At 44.0% G+C, this 12,253-nt stretch overlaps 1 protein-coding gene across 2 annotated transcripts in view; it reads right to left on the bottom strand.

Annotated features, from left to right (window-relative positions):
• The window catches only part of PRKCA (protein kinase C alpha), a 1,411,833-nt gene that overhangs the window by 1,351,754 nt on the left and 47,826 nt on the right, over window positions 1-12,253 (bottom strand). For both annotated transcript variants that reach the window (XM_078654315.1, XM_078654314.1), the window contains exon 2: window positions 7,283-7,314. In XM_078654315.1, coding sequence (XP_078510441.1) covers window positions 7,283-7,314 — 32 coding nt within the window. The remainder of the gene's footprint in view (window positions 1-7,282; window positions 7,315-12,253) is intronic.

The following is a 12,253-nucleotide window of genomic DNA, read 5'->3' as shown; positions in this document are numbered from 1 at the left end:
TTAGGGCTACTCATGTGGGTGGTACAATCAGTGCTGCAGGCCCACTAGTAGCATTTGTTATCACCAGCCCTGGCACACTCAGTGCACTTTACTAGGGACTTCTTGGTGACACAAATACGCCAATCATGGATAACCAATCTCAATAACAATTTACACAGGGAGCACTTGCACTTTGACACTGAACAGCAGTGGCAAAGGGCCCAAAGCATCTAAACCAGCAACAACGAAATCTAGCACAGCATCAAAAATACAGGAGGCAGAGGTAAAAAGATAGGGGGAAACCACGCCAAAGATGCAAGGTCTAACAGCACTGGATTGGGAAAATGAAGGTTTGCAGACTTTAAAGTTAAGGTTTATTAAAGACCCATGATCACAGCTTGACTCATGAGATGGGACTATCCTTTTGAAGGGTGCGTGTTTATGGAACAAGGAGGTCAAAGTGCACATCCACAAATCTGTTAAACAGCCTTTCCGAAGAAATGTAAGGCTGTACATAACTGACTCAATGGGTAGGACTGTAGGATTCAAGAGAAGGAATGTTGAAGTGTTCAAGCTGATATTTCTATTAATGATATACAAAGTGTTCTAAATTTTGTTTCACAAACGTTTTATTTTTTGCCAAAAAGCCTAAAAATCTACATAATGATTAGCCTAGTATATAACAGTTAGGCTTGGCATCCTGGTCATGGTTTTCTCTGACTTTTTGCCCCTACCTCCAGTATTTTTGATGCTGTGCTGGATTTCGTTTTTGCCAGCTTAGATGCTTTGGGCACTTTGCCACTGCTGATCAGTGTCGAAAGTGGAAGTGCTCCCTGTATAAACTGTTATTGCAATTGGTTGTCCATGATTGGCATATTTGATTTACTCTTAAGTCCCTAGTAAAGAGCACTGCGTTTGCCCAGGAGCTGTAAACCAAATGCTACTGGTGGGTCAGCTATAACACTAACAGTAGTTCTAGTACATAATTATACAGCACATACATATAATACAACAGAAAAACAAATTTCACAAAAAACATTGACATCCATACAGAAAATATATACACTTTTTTACTAATAACACAGTATCAAAAAATACAATACAAATTTGAACTGACGGTGCTCACACAATTACACAAAACCATAATCCATACATACAGGAAACAATGTAAACGGAAAAACAACGGCAGAGGCCAAAACATTAACAGAAAAACACTGATTGGACAAAACACAAAACTAGAAGTCGCAATTAATGCATCCTCTTGTTTAGGTGCCACAGATATGTGTCAACAGCGTTTCGACCAAATAGTAATGAAATGGCCTTCACCAGGACAACAAAATAATTGATAGAGCATATAACAAGGAATTTTATTTAGGATCTTATTCATTATTATTGGCTAATAAATTCGCAACCAATCAAGAATTGAATTATATCCCGAAGGCTCAGAAAGAGTCAGGGGTCCAGTCACAAATTTACTGGAACAAAAAACGAAGAGGAACCTCGGAAACAATCCCGGCCCTCAAACGGACATTGGTACAGACTCAATTGATGGCTCGGAAGAGGAGTTTCATCTCTATCTGAAACTACGGAGCAGAATCGATTTGGACCCCATACAAACTAGTGGGCCAGCAGCAATAATTGTGCCACCCACCTAAGTAGCCCTGCAAATGTAACTCAGAAATGCCACTGCAGTGTCTGCGGCCAGTTTTGAATTGCCAGGTTGACCTGGCAAGTGTTCCCACTTGCCAGGCCCTACCCTTTCCTTTTCCTACATGTAAGGCACTCCTCAGGTAGGGCCAATGTACCCCCTATGGGCAGGGTGCAGTGTATTTGAAAGACAGGACATGTACTGGTGTGTGCGAGACATGTCCTGATAGTGAAATACTGTGTAGTTCGTTTTTCACTATTGAAAGGCTATCTGTGCCATAGGCTAACAGAGTTATTTTGTAACATTTTACAAACTTAACTTCCCATTGGGAAAAGATGGAGGAGTTGAATTTAGGCTCTCTGAACTCAGAATTTAACAACACGTCTTTTAGTGAAGATTTTTTTTCAATGGTGTGTTTGAAAATGCCACCTTTAAAAATACTTTAATCATTGCCTTTGGGATAAGCCTGTCTGCTCGTGCCATGCTACCAAGAGATGAGCAGGGGTTATGTAAACTCTGTATCCCCCTTACCCTGACAAAGGTATATATCTCTGCCAATTTAAGATCCCATTTCTAACAATAACTCAACTAAAAACAGTACATTCTTTAACTTCCATAATAGATGCTACAACCAGTGTTTTTAGGCCTGCGTTTTAACAGAGAAGCTGTCAAATACACCTGTGCCTAAAAAATATATAGAGTGGGCTTTGTACCAACCCCTTTTCTGCCATTTGAGTTTTTCAACCACATTCTTTCAGCCGTTACCTTAACATTTTGTGAATCACATCTTCTCACACCAGTGGTGTATTGATCTCTCAGCTAATGCTATTAGTGTTTGGTTACATCCTTGGGCCTCAACTTGAGTGCTTGCCTTAAACTGCATGGGGGATTACTTTCCAACTGCATGAGGGACTACTTTCCAACTGTAGCCCTCTCTCTCCTCCACTGTTGGCTCTCTTCTCCATGTCTGGCTGTAATGTGATTATGTTGCATGCGTTCGCACATTAATTCCACACCTGTCTGCGCCAAAGCTTGTTTTTCAATAATGTATGGCAAAGAATGAAAGAGACCCAGTTTGGCTACAATTCCTGCTCCAATCTGTGTCAACAAAGCCCCATGCAAAGCATTGTGAGCTATTTGACCACAAAGTCAATGTACATGCAGAAACTGCAAGTACAACGAAATGCTCATCTTTAGCTTTAAGGATTCCAAGCAAAAGGTCAGAATAATGTCGGAGTCTAACCGAAATGTCAATTTTAAAGTAACTTTGACAGTGAAATTTAGACACCCCTAAAAGCCATCAAATACATTTTTTCTACTGCATATTAAAGTTGTGATTGTTCTATTTTTTACTTATCTTATCATGGAGTGGAATGACTAAGTTAAAGTTAACAAAAGATTGCGCAAGCTACAGCACATGCCCGGTCTCAGGCGTAAAAATGACTACTCATTACTCTAACATAAAACAACTTGTTAATATTACTAATACCAATGACTGATCTGGTCTGCAAAAAGAGCATAATTTAAATGCAACAAGTGAACAAACTATTTTCAAAAAAATCTACTCTTATTATAACAGGTTCCCAAAAAGACACTGCCTAACGCCTGAACCACGCTTACTTGACAACCATTAAACTGCATTGAATGAATCAAACAATGCTGCTCAATGACCCTCACTGCTCCAAGGACTACAGAGAGCTACAGATACATATTACGGGGCTGTGTAGAGACACGGTTCTTTTGGAGATCTGAGATCTCGGACTGGCAGGACAACTTTGATTTGGCCTGGCCGCTCTCTCAAGAGACCAGCCTCAAGGGAGCAAAGGTGGAAAACAGCGATTTCAAAAGGCATACTGCAGAGGCAATGGCTCACCAAATGGAGGTCCTAGGAGCAGGCTGAAGGTACAGTCCTGAAGAGACAAAAGGTTTGTGGAGCAAACACAGCAGAATTGGTACCCTGAAGGATGCACTGCACCCCCACCTGATGAAAGCTCACTGTGAGCGCCAGAGACAACTGACAAATAGGGTTGTGGGCCTCCCAGCAAGGGAAAAGACAGGATGCGACATCTCCAAAATAATTTCTATCATCAATACAAACTTCGGGTTGTCAGTGCTGGGTTTATCCAATGGAACAACAGAATAGCCATGCAGGCAGAGATCAACCAATTTAGTCAGGCTTTCCTAATGAGTAGTCCCCAAACCATTTCGGGGATAACAGCTTCTGTGTCCATTTGCCATTAGTGGTCAGTGTGAGAAAAGTTAGCTTTGCCCTGTAAAATCCTACCTTTAGCAAGAGAACTTTTCTACCAGAAATATGCATTAATTTCTTCTCCATCTTCACCAGTCGAAATCACAACTTGCATGATCAGACTGCCAATAACTTGGTTGTTCCAGTAGTATACTTCAACATACATCTTTAAGAGTATGGGAATTAATGCACTTTTTTCATTTTTAAAATACTTCGAATTTCCAACAAAGTTTCACTCTAAGTCCTTGGATTACTTTGAGAATGCAATGCCATCCACACAGTATATCATTAAGAAGCTACAATTATTTGTTGTTTTCACCAGCTAGCGGCTAGTGCATAGGATAAAATGCACGAAAGACAACGGTAATAGTGTTAGAATGCATTATGACTCATGTTTACAATGGAACTCTAAATTGGCAAATGAAAACCAGTTGTAAAGGTAATCTTGTTACCAGATGTTAAGAATTGATTATGTACAGGACTCAAACTAAGACCCCGTTTGCTTTAAATGGAAATAAAATAGGAAAGGACCATAAAACCCCCCACAGAAGATCAAACAATTGCAATGTTGTAAAAAGCACTGAGAATGGCAATAAGTCTGGCTTACAACGGAAAGTGTTTTTCAGTCTTCGGTGACTTTAGCATACAATAACTGATCATACATGTGCTCTGTCACTTATCCTTACTCTCATAAATTAATTCATCCATCCATCCATCACCTGACTCATTAAAGACTTCTGCTTTGGTAATAAATGCTCATAATAAACAGATCAGGCAATGGCATCTGACATCACTTTTCACAATAAACCTACATCATCACTGGCTTATCAAAAAACGCGAAGACCTACTCTTATAAGCACAATTTCTGTCACGAAACAACCATTGGTATACAGTCTGAAAATTACAAATATGAACAATTGCAGTTGGCAAAACAATTTGACATAACAAGAACTCTCAGAATGCAAATTTTCTACGGCAAGGGTTTGTAACGAGTGGTAACCACCACTAAGACCCTTGCCCATTACTGTCATCTATGAGAATCCTTGTAACAAAATATTGGCTTTGACATATGCTTTTTATAGTAAATAAATAAGGCCAAATGCCTTTTTTGTAACTTTTCATAATAAGCAGATCAGGACATGAGCTTTGAGCAGCGCTTGTCACCATAACTAACTCTGCCCAGCTGTATTGAGCATAAGCTTTTCCACAGGCTGCAAAACGTAGTACAAGCATTCTTATTCAGCATAAGCCCACAGCTTCCGCCCAATCAAAATCTGTACTGAAGGTACCCAAGGTTTGGGTAGAGCCAAAGCACTCTCTAATATTTTCACTCAAAGCTATTTTTTGCTTCCCTGATAAGCCAGGCCATCAAAGTAAAGATAGCTATGAAATATGCATGACAAAAAGAAACATTTCCAAGATTATATGCTTCCTCCTCTCAATCACCCACACTGCTATGTCAAGAATTTTCAAAATGGGTACTTAATTCACAGTACTAAAAAGGCCAAGGAGGCAACATCAACCTGTATACAAGAGAATCGGCAGGTTATGCTCACACCGATCGATGTGCAGCACCATGATGCAGTCACTGAAGAGTCAACATTTAAATCAGCGCATGTGTTTAATATGCAATACATTAATCAAGCTTTTTAATGCCTCTTCATCCTCCTTCCAATCTTTCTTTGGAAATAATATACATGAAAAGGAGGCGATAAAAAAAAGTACGGCAAATGCATGTTTAAAATCTATTTCTAACTAATAATAAGCAACGGATAAGATTGGCGTTTCCGATGTCACTGTTAGTCTGTTCTGAGATAAGAGCACATGGATGCCTAGCTGAACAACCCTTGGCACCACCAAAGTAAGGAGAACACTGCTCATTCCAACCAGACAACTGAGCAGAACACAATAACGTATTAAGGTGTCCCCGCAAGAATGTGCTTTTAGAGTACTGTACCACTATAGATCGCTTTAGCTGCCCGTTTCAAGCGCTTATGTGATTAATACAGCGCGATATTTTGCGGATGGTTACACTGTGCCATTGGACAATTAGTCCTGAATTGCTCACATGGCCAACATAGATCAGTCCGCGGTAGAAGCAGCCTCTCTAGTCCAGGTGGGGGCTTCACACCAGAAGCTTGCGGTCCTGATTGCGCCTGCCCATCCCCCTCTGGTTGGAGTCAGCTCTCCCTGGTAACTCTCAGGCTCAGCAGAGCTCTCCCCTCAGTACAAACCAGGCGCGTTGGCCGTGTAATGCATGTTTGTGTAGGCCCCCGTCTTCCACGGAGCGGCAGAACAGTCAGAAATGATTCTTTGTCTGGCTATGCTCTTTTAAAACAAAAAAGGTGTTCAAGGCCAAACTGCTCAAGTAGACATGAAGTCTTTGTAATAAACACAAGTTAAATCATCAGAGAAAGGTATGTGACATCAAACAGCTGGATAAATTAAACCAATACAAGCCTTATTTATGCAGAATAAAGATCAAGCACCTTATTTTATTTTTTTTAATCATAAAATATTTCTAACAAGAACCACTATTTTGGATTTCGTTTTGATTATAAATCTCCTCTACCCTCATTGCAGTGTTTACACTCGAGAAAGACAGAGCGCATGAAATGCTTGCATATTTGTATGACGAACTGTATGAAGTTCGGGTTTGGAAACTGTGATGCTCGGGTTGTGTGGGTCTGAGTAAGGCTCTGCACTTCTACTACGAAGGAACACATTTGAATAACTGACAAACATTTTTGTTTCATCACAGGAAGCCGCATAGGTCAGCCAGGAAGATTTGCATTTGCAAAGCCCATATCAAATGCTGTTTTAATTGCATCAGACATCAAGTGGAAATCTGTAACGACGATTAACAGGAAGGGCTAGCCCGAGGTCTGCTACGCGGCTCAGGGACAACATGAGATTAAAAAGCAAAAACAGAAGGACATGAAAGGAAATTCACATGAATACAGAACAGATTCATTTCCTTGCAACCCACTCACTAGCAGCTGATCCTAACCAAAATGAAAATGCATTAAAATTATTTTTAAATTGCGCTAAATGCTGCCTTTATGTAGACTAAATGACGTAATTTGGGGACATTCTTTGGAAACAATAAAGCCGATAGTTTGCTGGTTTCATTTCCACATTTGACCAAACCTCATATGTAAGGCTGCACGTATTTATCAGTCGAAAAATGCGTCTGCGCTGGTTTACATCAAAAAGATTGTGTGCTTTTAAAAGCTTTACTCATCCTAGGATCTTCTAGGGTGATATTTGGGAGCAAAACCCAGTGGCTGGCTTCCAATGAGAAAACTGTACACAACAGGATGGCTAGTAGATTTACAGTTCAATTGGCCATTTATGCGGTTAATAATATACAAGAGTCAATGGTAATATATATTTAAGTTTCTTACCTTGGCACTGGAAGCCTTGTTTCCCGAACCCCCTGCAGAAAAACAAAACAAATGCTTTAAAGAAGGTCACTCAATGGGAACTTCATATCTGGTCAGTTCGAAGAGGACACAACTAAGAAGGGTGGAGGTAGGGGTGTACATTATCACTGTCCACCCAAACCCCAATTAGCTCACAGCCCTGAAATTGCTAAAGATGTTACAAAAAATGATATATCCAAATACTCATCCTATAGAGGAAGCTCCTTACCCAGCTCAGCTTTATGTGCAGCAAGATGCAAGGTCCCTGTAGGTGCGCACCAAAGACCGGACTCTAGCCTCCACCATTCTGAAGGCCACAGTGGTGCAACAAAACTTCAGAGGGTCTTGTGGGGGCCTTTGTTACGCAACTTGAAGGCCAGTCCCAACCCTACTCGGTCTCTGTGGCCCAGTAAACCTGCTGACCTGGTTAATTATATTGCATGTGTTAGACCCATCACCCTTAGGGTTGTCTTCCGCCAAACCTTTTGCCTCCTCCTCAATTGTCTTTGCTGATCTTATTTGTGCTGGCCTTAGTACTCTGTGCACTTTACTACTGTGAATCAGTGCCATAGTGTATGTGCTCACTCCTTAAAAAATGGTAATATTGGATTATACTCAATTTACATCTTTAATTTACATGAAAGTCCCTAGTAAAGTGGCACTACATGTGCCCAGGGCCTGTAAATTAATGCTGCTAGTTGGCCTGGAACACTAATTGCGCCGCCCTCATAAATAGCTCTTTAAACATATTTTAGGCCTGCCATTGCAGTCTGTATGTGCAGTTTAAAACTGCCATGTCAGTATGGCAAGATAAACCTTTTGCCAAGCCAAAACCTTCCATTTTAATACATAAAAGTCATTCCTAGCATAGGCCCTGGACAGCCCAGAGGGCAGGATGCAGTGTATTTAAAGATTTGGACATGTACTTTTAAGCTTTTCATGTCCTGGTAGTGAAAAACTCTTAAATTAGTTTTTCACTACTGCAAGGCTTATCTCTCTAATAGACTAACTTTGGTGTTGCCTTATTCCATTGAGTAATCTGTCATTTTCGAATGAGAGCAGGTGACCATTTCATATTTGGTGTCCTTGGAATTGTAATGAAAAATCCTAGCTCATGTTTAAATTGGACTTGTATTACAATTTTGAAAATGCTACTTTTAGGAGGTTGGCATTTTTTTCTGTCTTAGCCATTTAGTGCCTGTAGCCTGTAGCCTGTATCTGGGTCACATGACTGGTCATAACTGACAGTGGAGCTCATATTCCTCATAGATAGCTACACAAAAAAAAAGCTTAGGTGTGCTTGGATAGGCCATCACTAGCAGACGGGGAGGGAGGAGCTGGGCCTCACTTACACATGAATAGGCTGTGACCCGTCTCAACAAAAAGGGCTGCATACCCCATATAGTTAGTCTGGAGCCATGACAGGGAAGGCAGGATGCCAGGGGACTTCAAAGGAAAAACTCTAGAATCTCTTCCCCACGTCGAAGGCACAACTGGGTACCAAACCTCAGACACCACCACTTCGATACACTTCTAGACCTGTGGACACTCTGCCATGAAGAAGCACTGCTGAGCTGCCCAAGGACCGCCACTCTGCCAAACTGGTGCCCTTCTTGACTAGTGCCTTGCTGTGCTGCTGCCTTGCTATGCTGACCTGCTGCCATCTTGCCTGGGTGAGAAGAACTGGACCTGCAGGTCTTGAACCCAGAGACCCATAATGACTCCAATGGCTAGTTGGCTGGCCTGCTGACATGAGCCTCAGGGACAGAAGGCTCCAACAACCTTGCTCCTGCACCTGGACTCTGCCATCTGTGAGTCTACCCTGCCAAGTGGTGCTGCCCCCAGTTCTGGACCCTTCGAAATGGGTCTAAGGTGCTCTTCCAGCCTCTGTCCATCCAGTGAAACTAACATGTCTCCACTGCTGCGCAGCGCAACCCTGAGCAGAACCGACGCATCACTGCGGCTGCGTGGATCAGAACGGCCGCAAACACCCGCATCACAAACCATCGCCGCATCTGACCAGCTGCTGTGCAATGCATTTTGGTCCAGGCCCTAGCATCTGTAGTCTATGGCAGCATTGACGATGACGATGCACTCCACATGGCAGCCTGACAGCTCATCGTAATCAACGCTTCTCCCGGACTGCACGACGCATCCTTGACTCCGGACTTCCTATCGCAAGCCCAAATCGATGGAACCTTAGACGAAGACGCAGCTGGCCCCTACAGTGGAGCCACGCCATATCTTGGTAACAACGCATCGCTTTGGCTGCACAACGCAAACCCAGTGGCGTAACGAAACTTGAGGGGGCCCCCCTGCAAACTACATGGAGGAGGCCCCCCCCAAATCTCCATGCCATTCTAGAGCGCTCAGGCCAGCGACCCGGCATACTGCAGGGGATGCGGGGCTATTATTACACCACTGTCACCAATACAGCCGTTATAAGTAACATTGGATGGTGGAGTTAAAGGTTGGGCTTAGTCTGCCAGCAGGCTATCATAGGTGGTGGTCCATTAATTACAGGGTCCCTGCCATCAGTAGGCCGGGGAAGTTTGCCCAAGTTTAGGTGGGTTTCCTGATGCCGACTCCTGTCATGATATACATCGGGCCCACTCATCGTTCAGTTTTGACAAAAGTGCATCCACTGCTCCTTCTCATTTCCATTTTAAAACATTAGACAATGTGACAATGCAGTATTTCAAAAGCAAATGTAACTACAAAGAGCACATTTTGATAATACATTTTTATTAGTAGACAATAGCAATCTTAAGAGGCATTGCATAGCTTCATACACACTTTGACCCCAATTCCATCACAGTATCTCTCTCTCTCTCAGTCAGTCTCTCTCTTTCAGTCAGTCTCTCTCTTTCAGTCAGTCTCTCTCTCTCAGAGAGTAGAGAGAGTGGAGAGAGAGTGAGACAGTGGAGAAAGAGAGTGGAGAGAGAGAGAGAGAGAAAGAGTGGAGAGAGAGAGTGGAGAGAGGGTGGAGAGAGAGTGGAGGGTGGAGAGAGAGTGGAGAGTGAGAGAGACAGAGACACTCTCTCTCCACTCTCTCTTCTTTCTCTCTCTCTCTCCACTCTCTCTCTCCACTCTCTCCCCCTCCACTCTCTCCCTCCACTGTCTCTCCACTCTCTTCACTCTCTCTCTCAATGAGTCAGTCTCTCTCTCTCTCTCAGTCAGCCAGTCTCTCTCTCTCTCTGTCAGTCTCTCTCAGTCAGTCAGTCTCTCTCAGTCAGTCAGTCTCTCTCAGTCAGTCAGTCTCTCTCAGTCAGTCAGTCTCTCTCAGTCAGTCAGTCTCTCAGTCAGTCAGTCTCTCTCAGTCAGTCAGTCTCTCTCAGTCAGTCTCTCTCAGTCAGTCTCTCTCTCAGTCAGTCTCTCTCTCAGTCAGTCTCTCTCTCAGTCAGTCTCTCTCTCAGTCAGTCTCTCTCTCAGTCAGTCTCTCTCTCAGTCAGTCAGTCTCTCTCAGTCAGTCAGTCTCTCTCAGTCAGTCAGTCTCTTTCTCTCAGTCAGTCTCTCTCTCAGTCAGTCTCTCTCTCAGTCAGTCTCTCTCTCAGTCAGTCTCTCTCTCAGTCAGTCAGTCTCTGTCAGTCAGCCAGTCTCTCTGTCAGTCTCTCTCAGTGAGTCAGTCTCTCTCAGTAAGTCTATCTCGCATTCAATCAGTCTATCTCAGTCAGTCAGTCTCTGCCTCTCTCTGTCAGTCTCTCTCTGTCAGTCTCTCTCTCTCTGTAAGTCAGTATCTCTCTACCTCAGTCAGTCTGTCTCTCAGTCAGCCAGTCTCTCTCTATCTCTCTCAGTTTCTCAGCCAGTCAGTCTCTCGGTCAGTCAGTATTCAGTCCCTGAGTCAGTCAGTCAGTCTCTACTCTCTCTCTCAACTCTGTCCACTCTGTCTACACTTTCTCTCTCTACTCTCTCTCCACTCTCCCTCCACTATCTCCCTCCACTCTCTCTACTCTCTCCCTCCCTTCTCTCTCTCTCTACTCTCTCTACTCTCTCCACTGTCTCTCTCCACTCTCTCCACTGTCTCTCTCCACTCTCTCCACTGTCTCCCTCTCTCTCCACCCTCTCTACTCTCTCTCCACCCACTCTCTCTCCACTCTCTCTCCCTCCACTCTCTCTCCCTCCACTCTCTCTCTCTCCACTCTCTCTCTCTCCACTCTCTCTCTCTCCACTCTCTCTCTCTCCACTCTCTCTCTCTCCACTCTCTCTCTCTCCACTCTCTCCACTCTCTCTCTCTCCACTGTCTCTCTCTCTCCACTGTCTCTCTCTCTCCACTGTCTCTCTCTCTCCACTGTCTCTCTCTCTCCACTGTCTCTCTCTCTCCACTCTCTCTCTCTCTCCACTCTCTCTCTCTCTCTCCACTCTCTCTCTCTCTCCGCGCTCTCTCTCCGCGCTCTCTTTCTACTCTCTATCTCTCCACTCGCTCTCCCTCCAATCTCTTTCTCTCCTCTCTTTCTCTCCTCTCTCTCTCCACTCTCTCCCCTCTCTCCACTCTCTCCCCTCTCTCCCCTCTCTCTCCTCTCTCTCCTCTCTCTCCTCACTCTCCTCTCTCTCCTCACTCTCCTCACTCTCCTCACTCTCCTCACTCTCCTCACTCTCCTCACTCTCCTCACTCTCCTCACTCTCTCCACTCTCTCCACTCTCACTCTCTCCACTCTCTCTCTCTCCACTCTCTCTCTCTCCACTCTCTCTCTCTCCACTCTCTCTCTCTCCACTCTCTCTCTCTCTCTCCACTCTCTCTCGCTCCACTCTCACTCGCTCCACTCTCACTCGCTCCACTCTCACTCTCTCTCCACTCTCACTCTCTCCACTCTCACTCTCTCTCCACTCTCACTCTCTCTCCACTCTCACTCTCTCTCCACTCTCTCTCTCTCCACTCTCTCTCTCTCTCCACTCTCTCTCTTTCCACTCTCTCTCCCTCCACTCTCTCTCCCTCCACTCTCTCTCCCTCCACTC

This window comes from Lissotriton helveticus, chromosome 7 (assembly GCF_964261635.1).
Source record: "Lissotriton helveticus chromosome 7, aLisHel1.1, whole genome shotgun sequence".
Taxonomy (NCBI): Eukaryota; Metazoa; Chordata; class Amphibia; order Caudata; family Salamandridae; genus Lissotriton; species Lissotriton helveticus.
The sequence above is the reverse complement of the archived record's forward strand: the minus strand, read 5'-3'. Positions and strand labels throughout refer to the sequence as shown.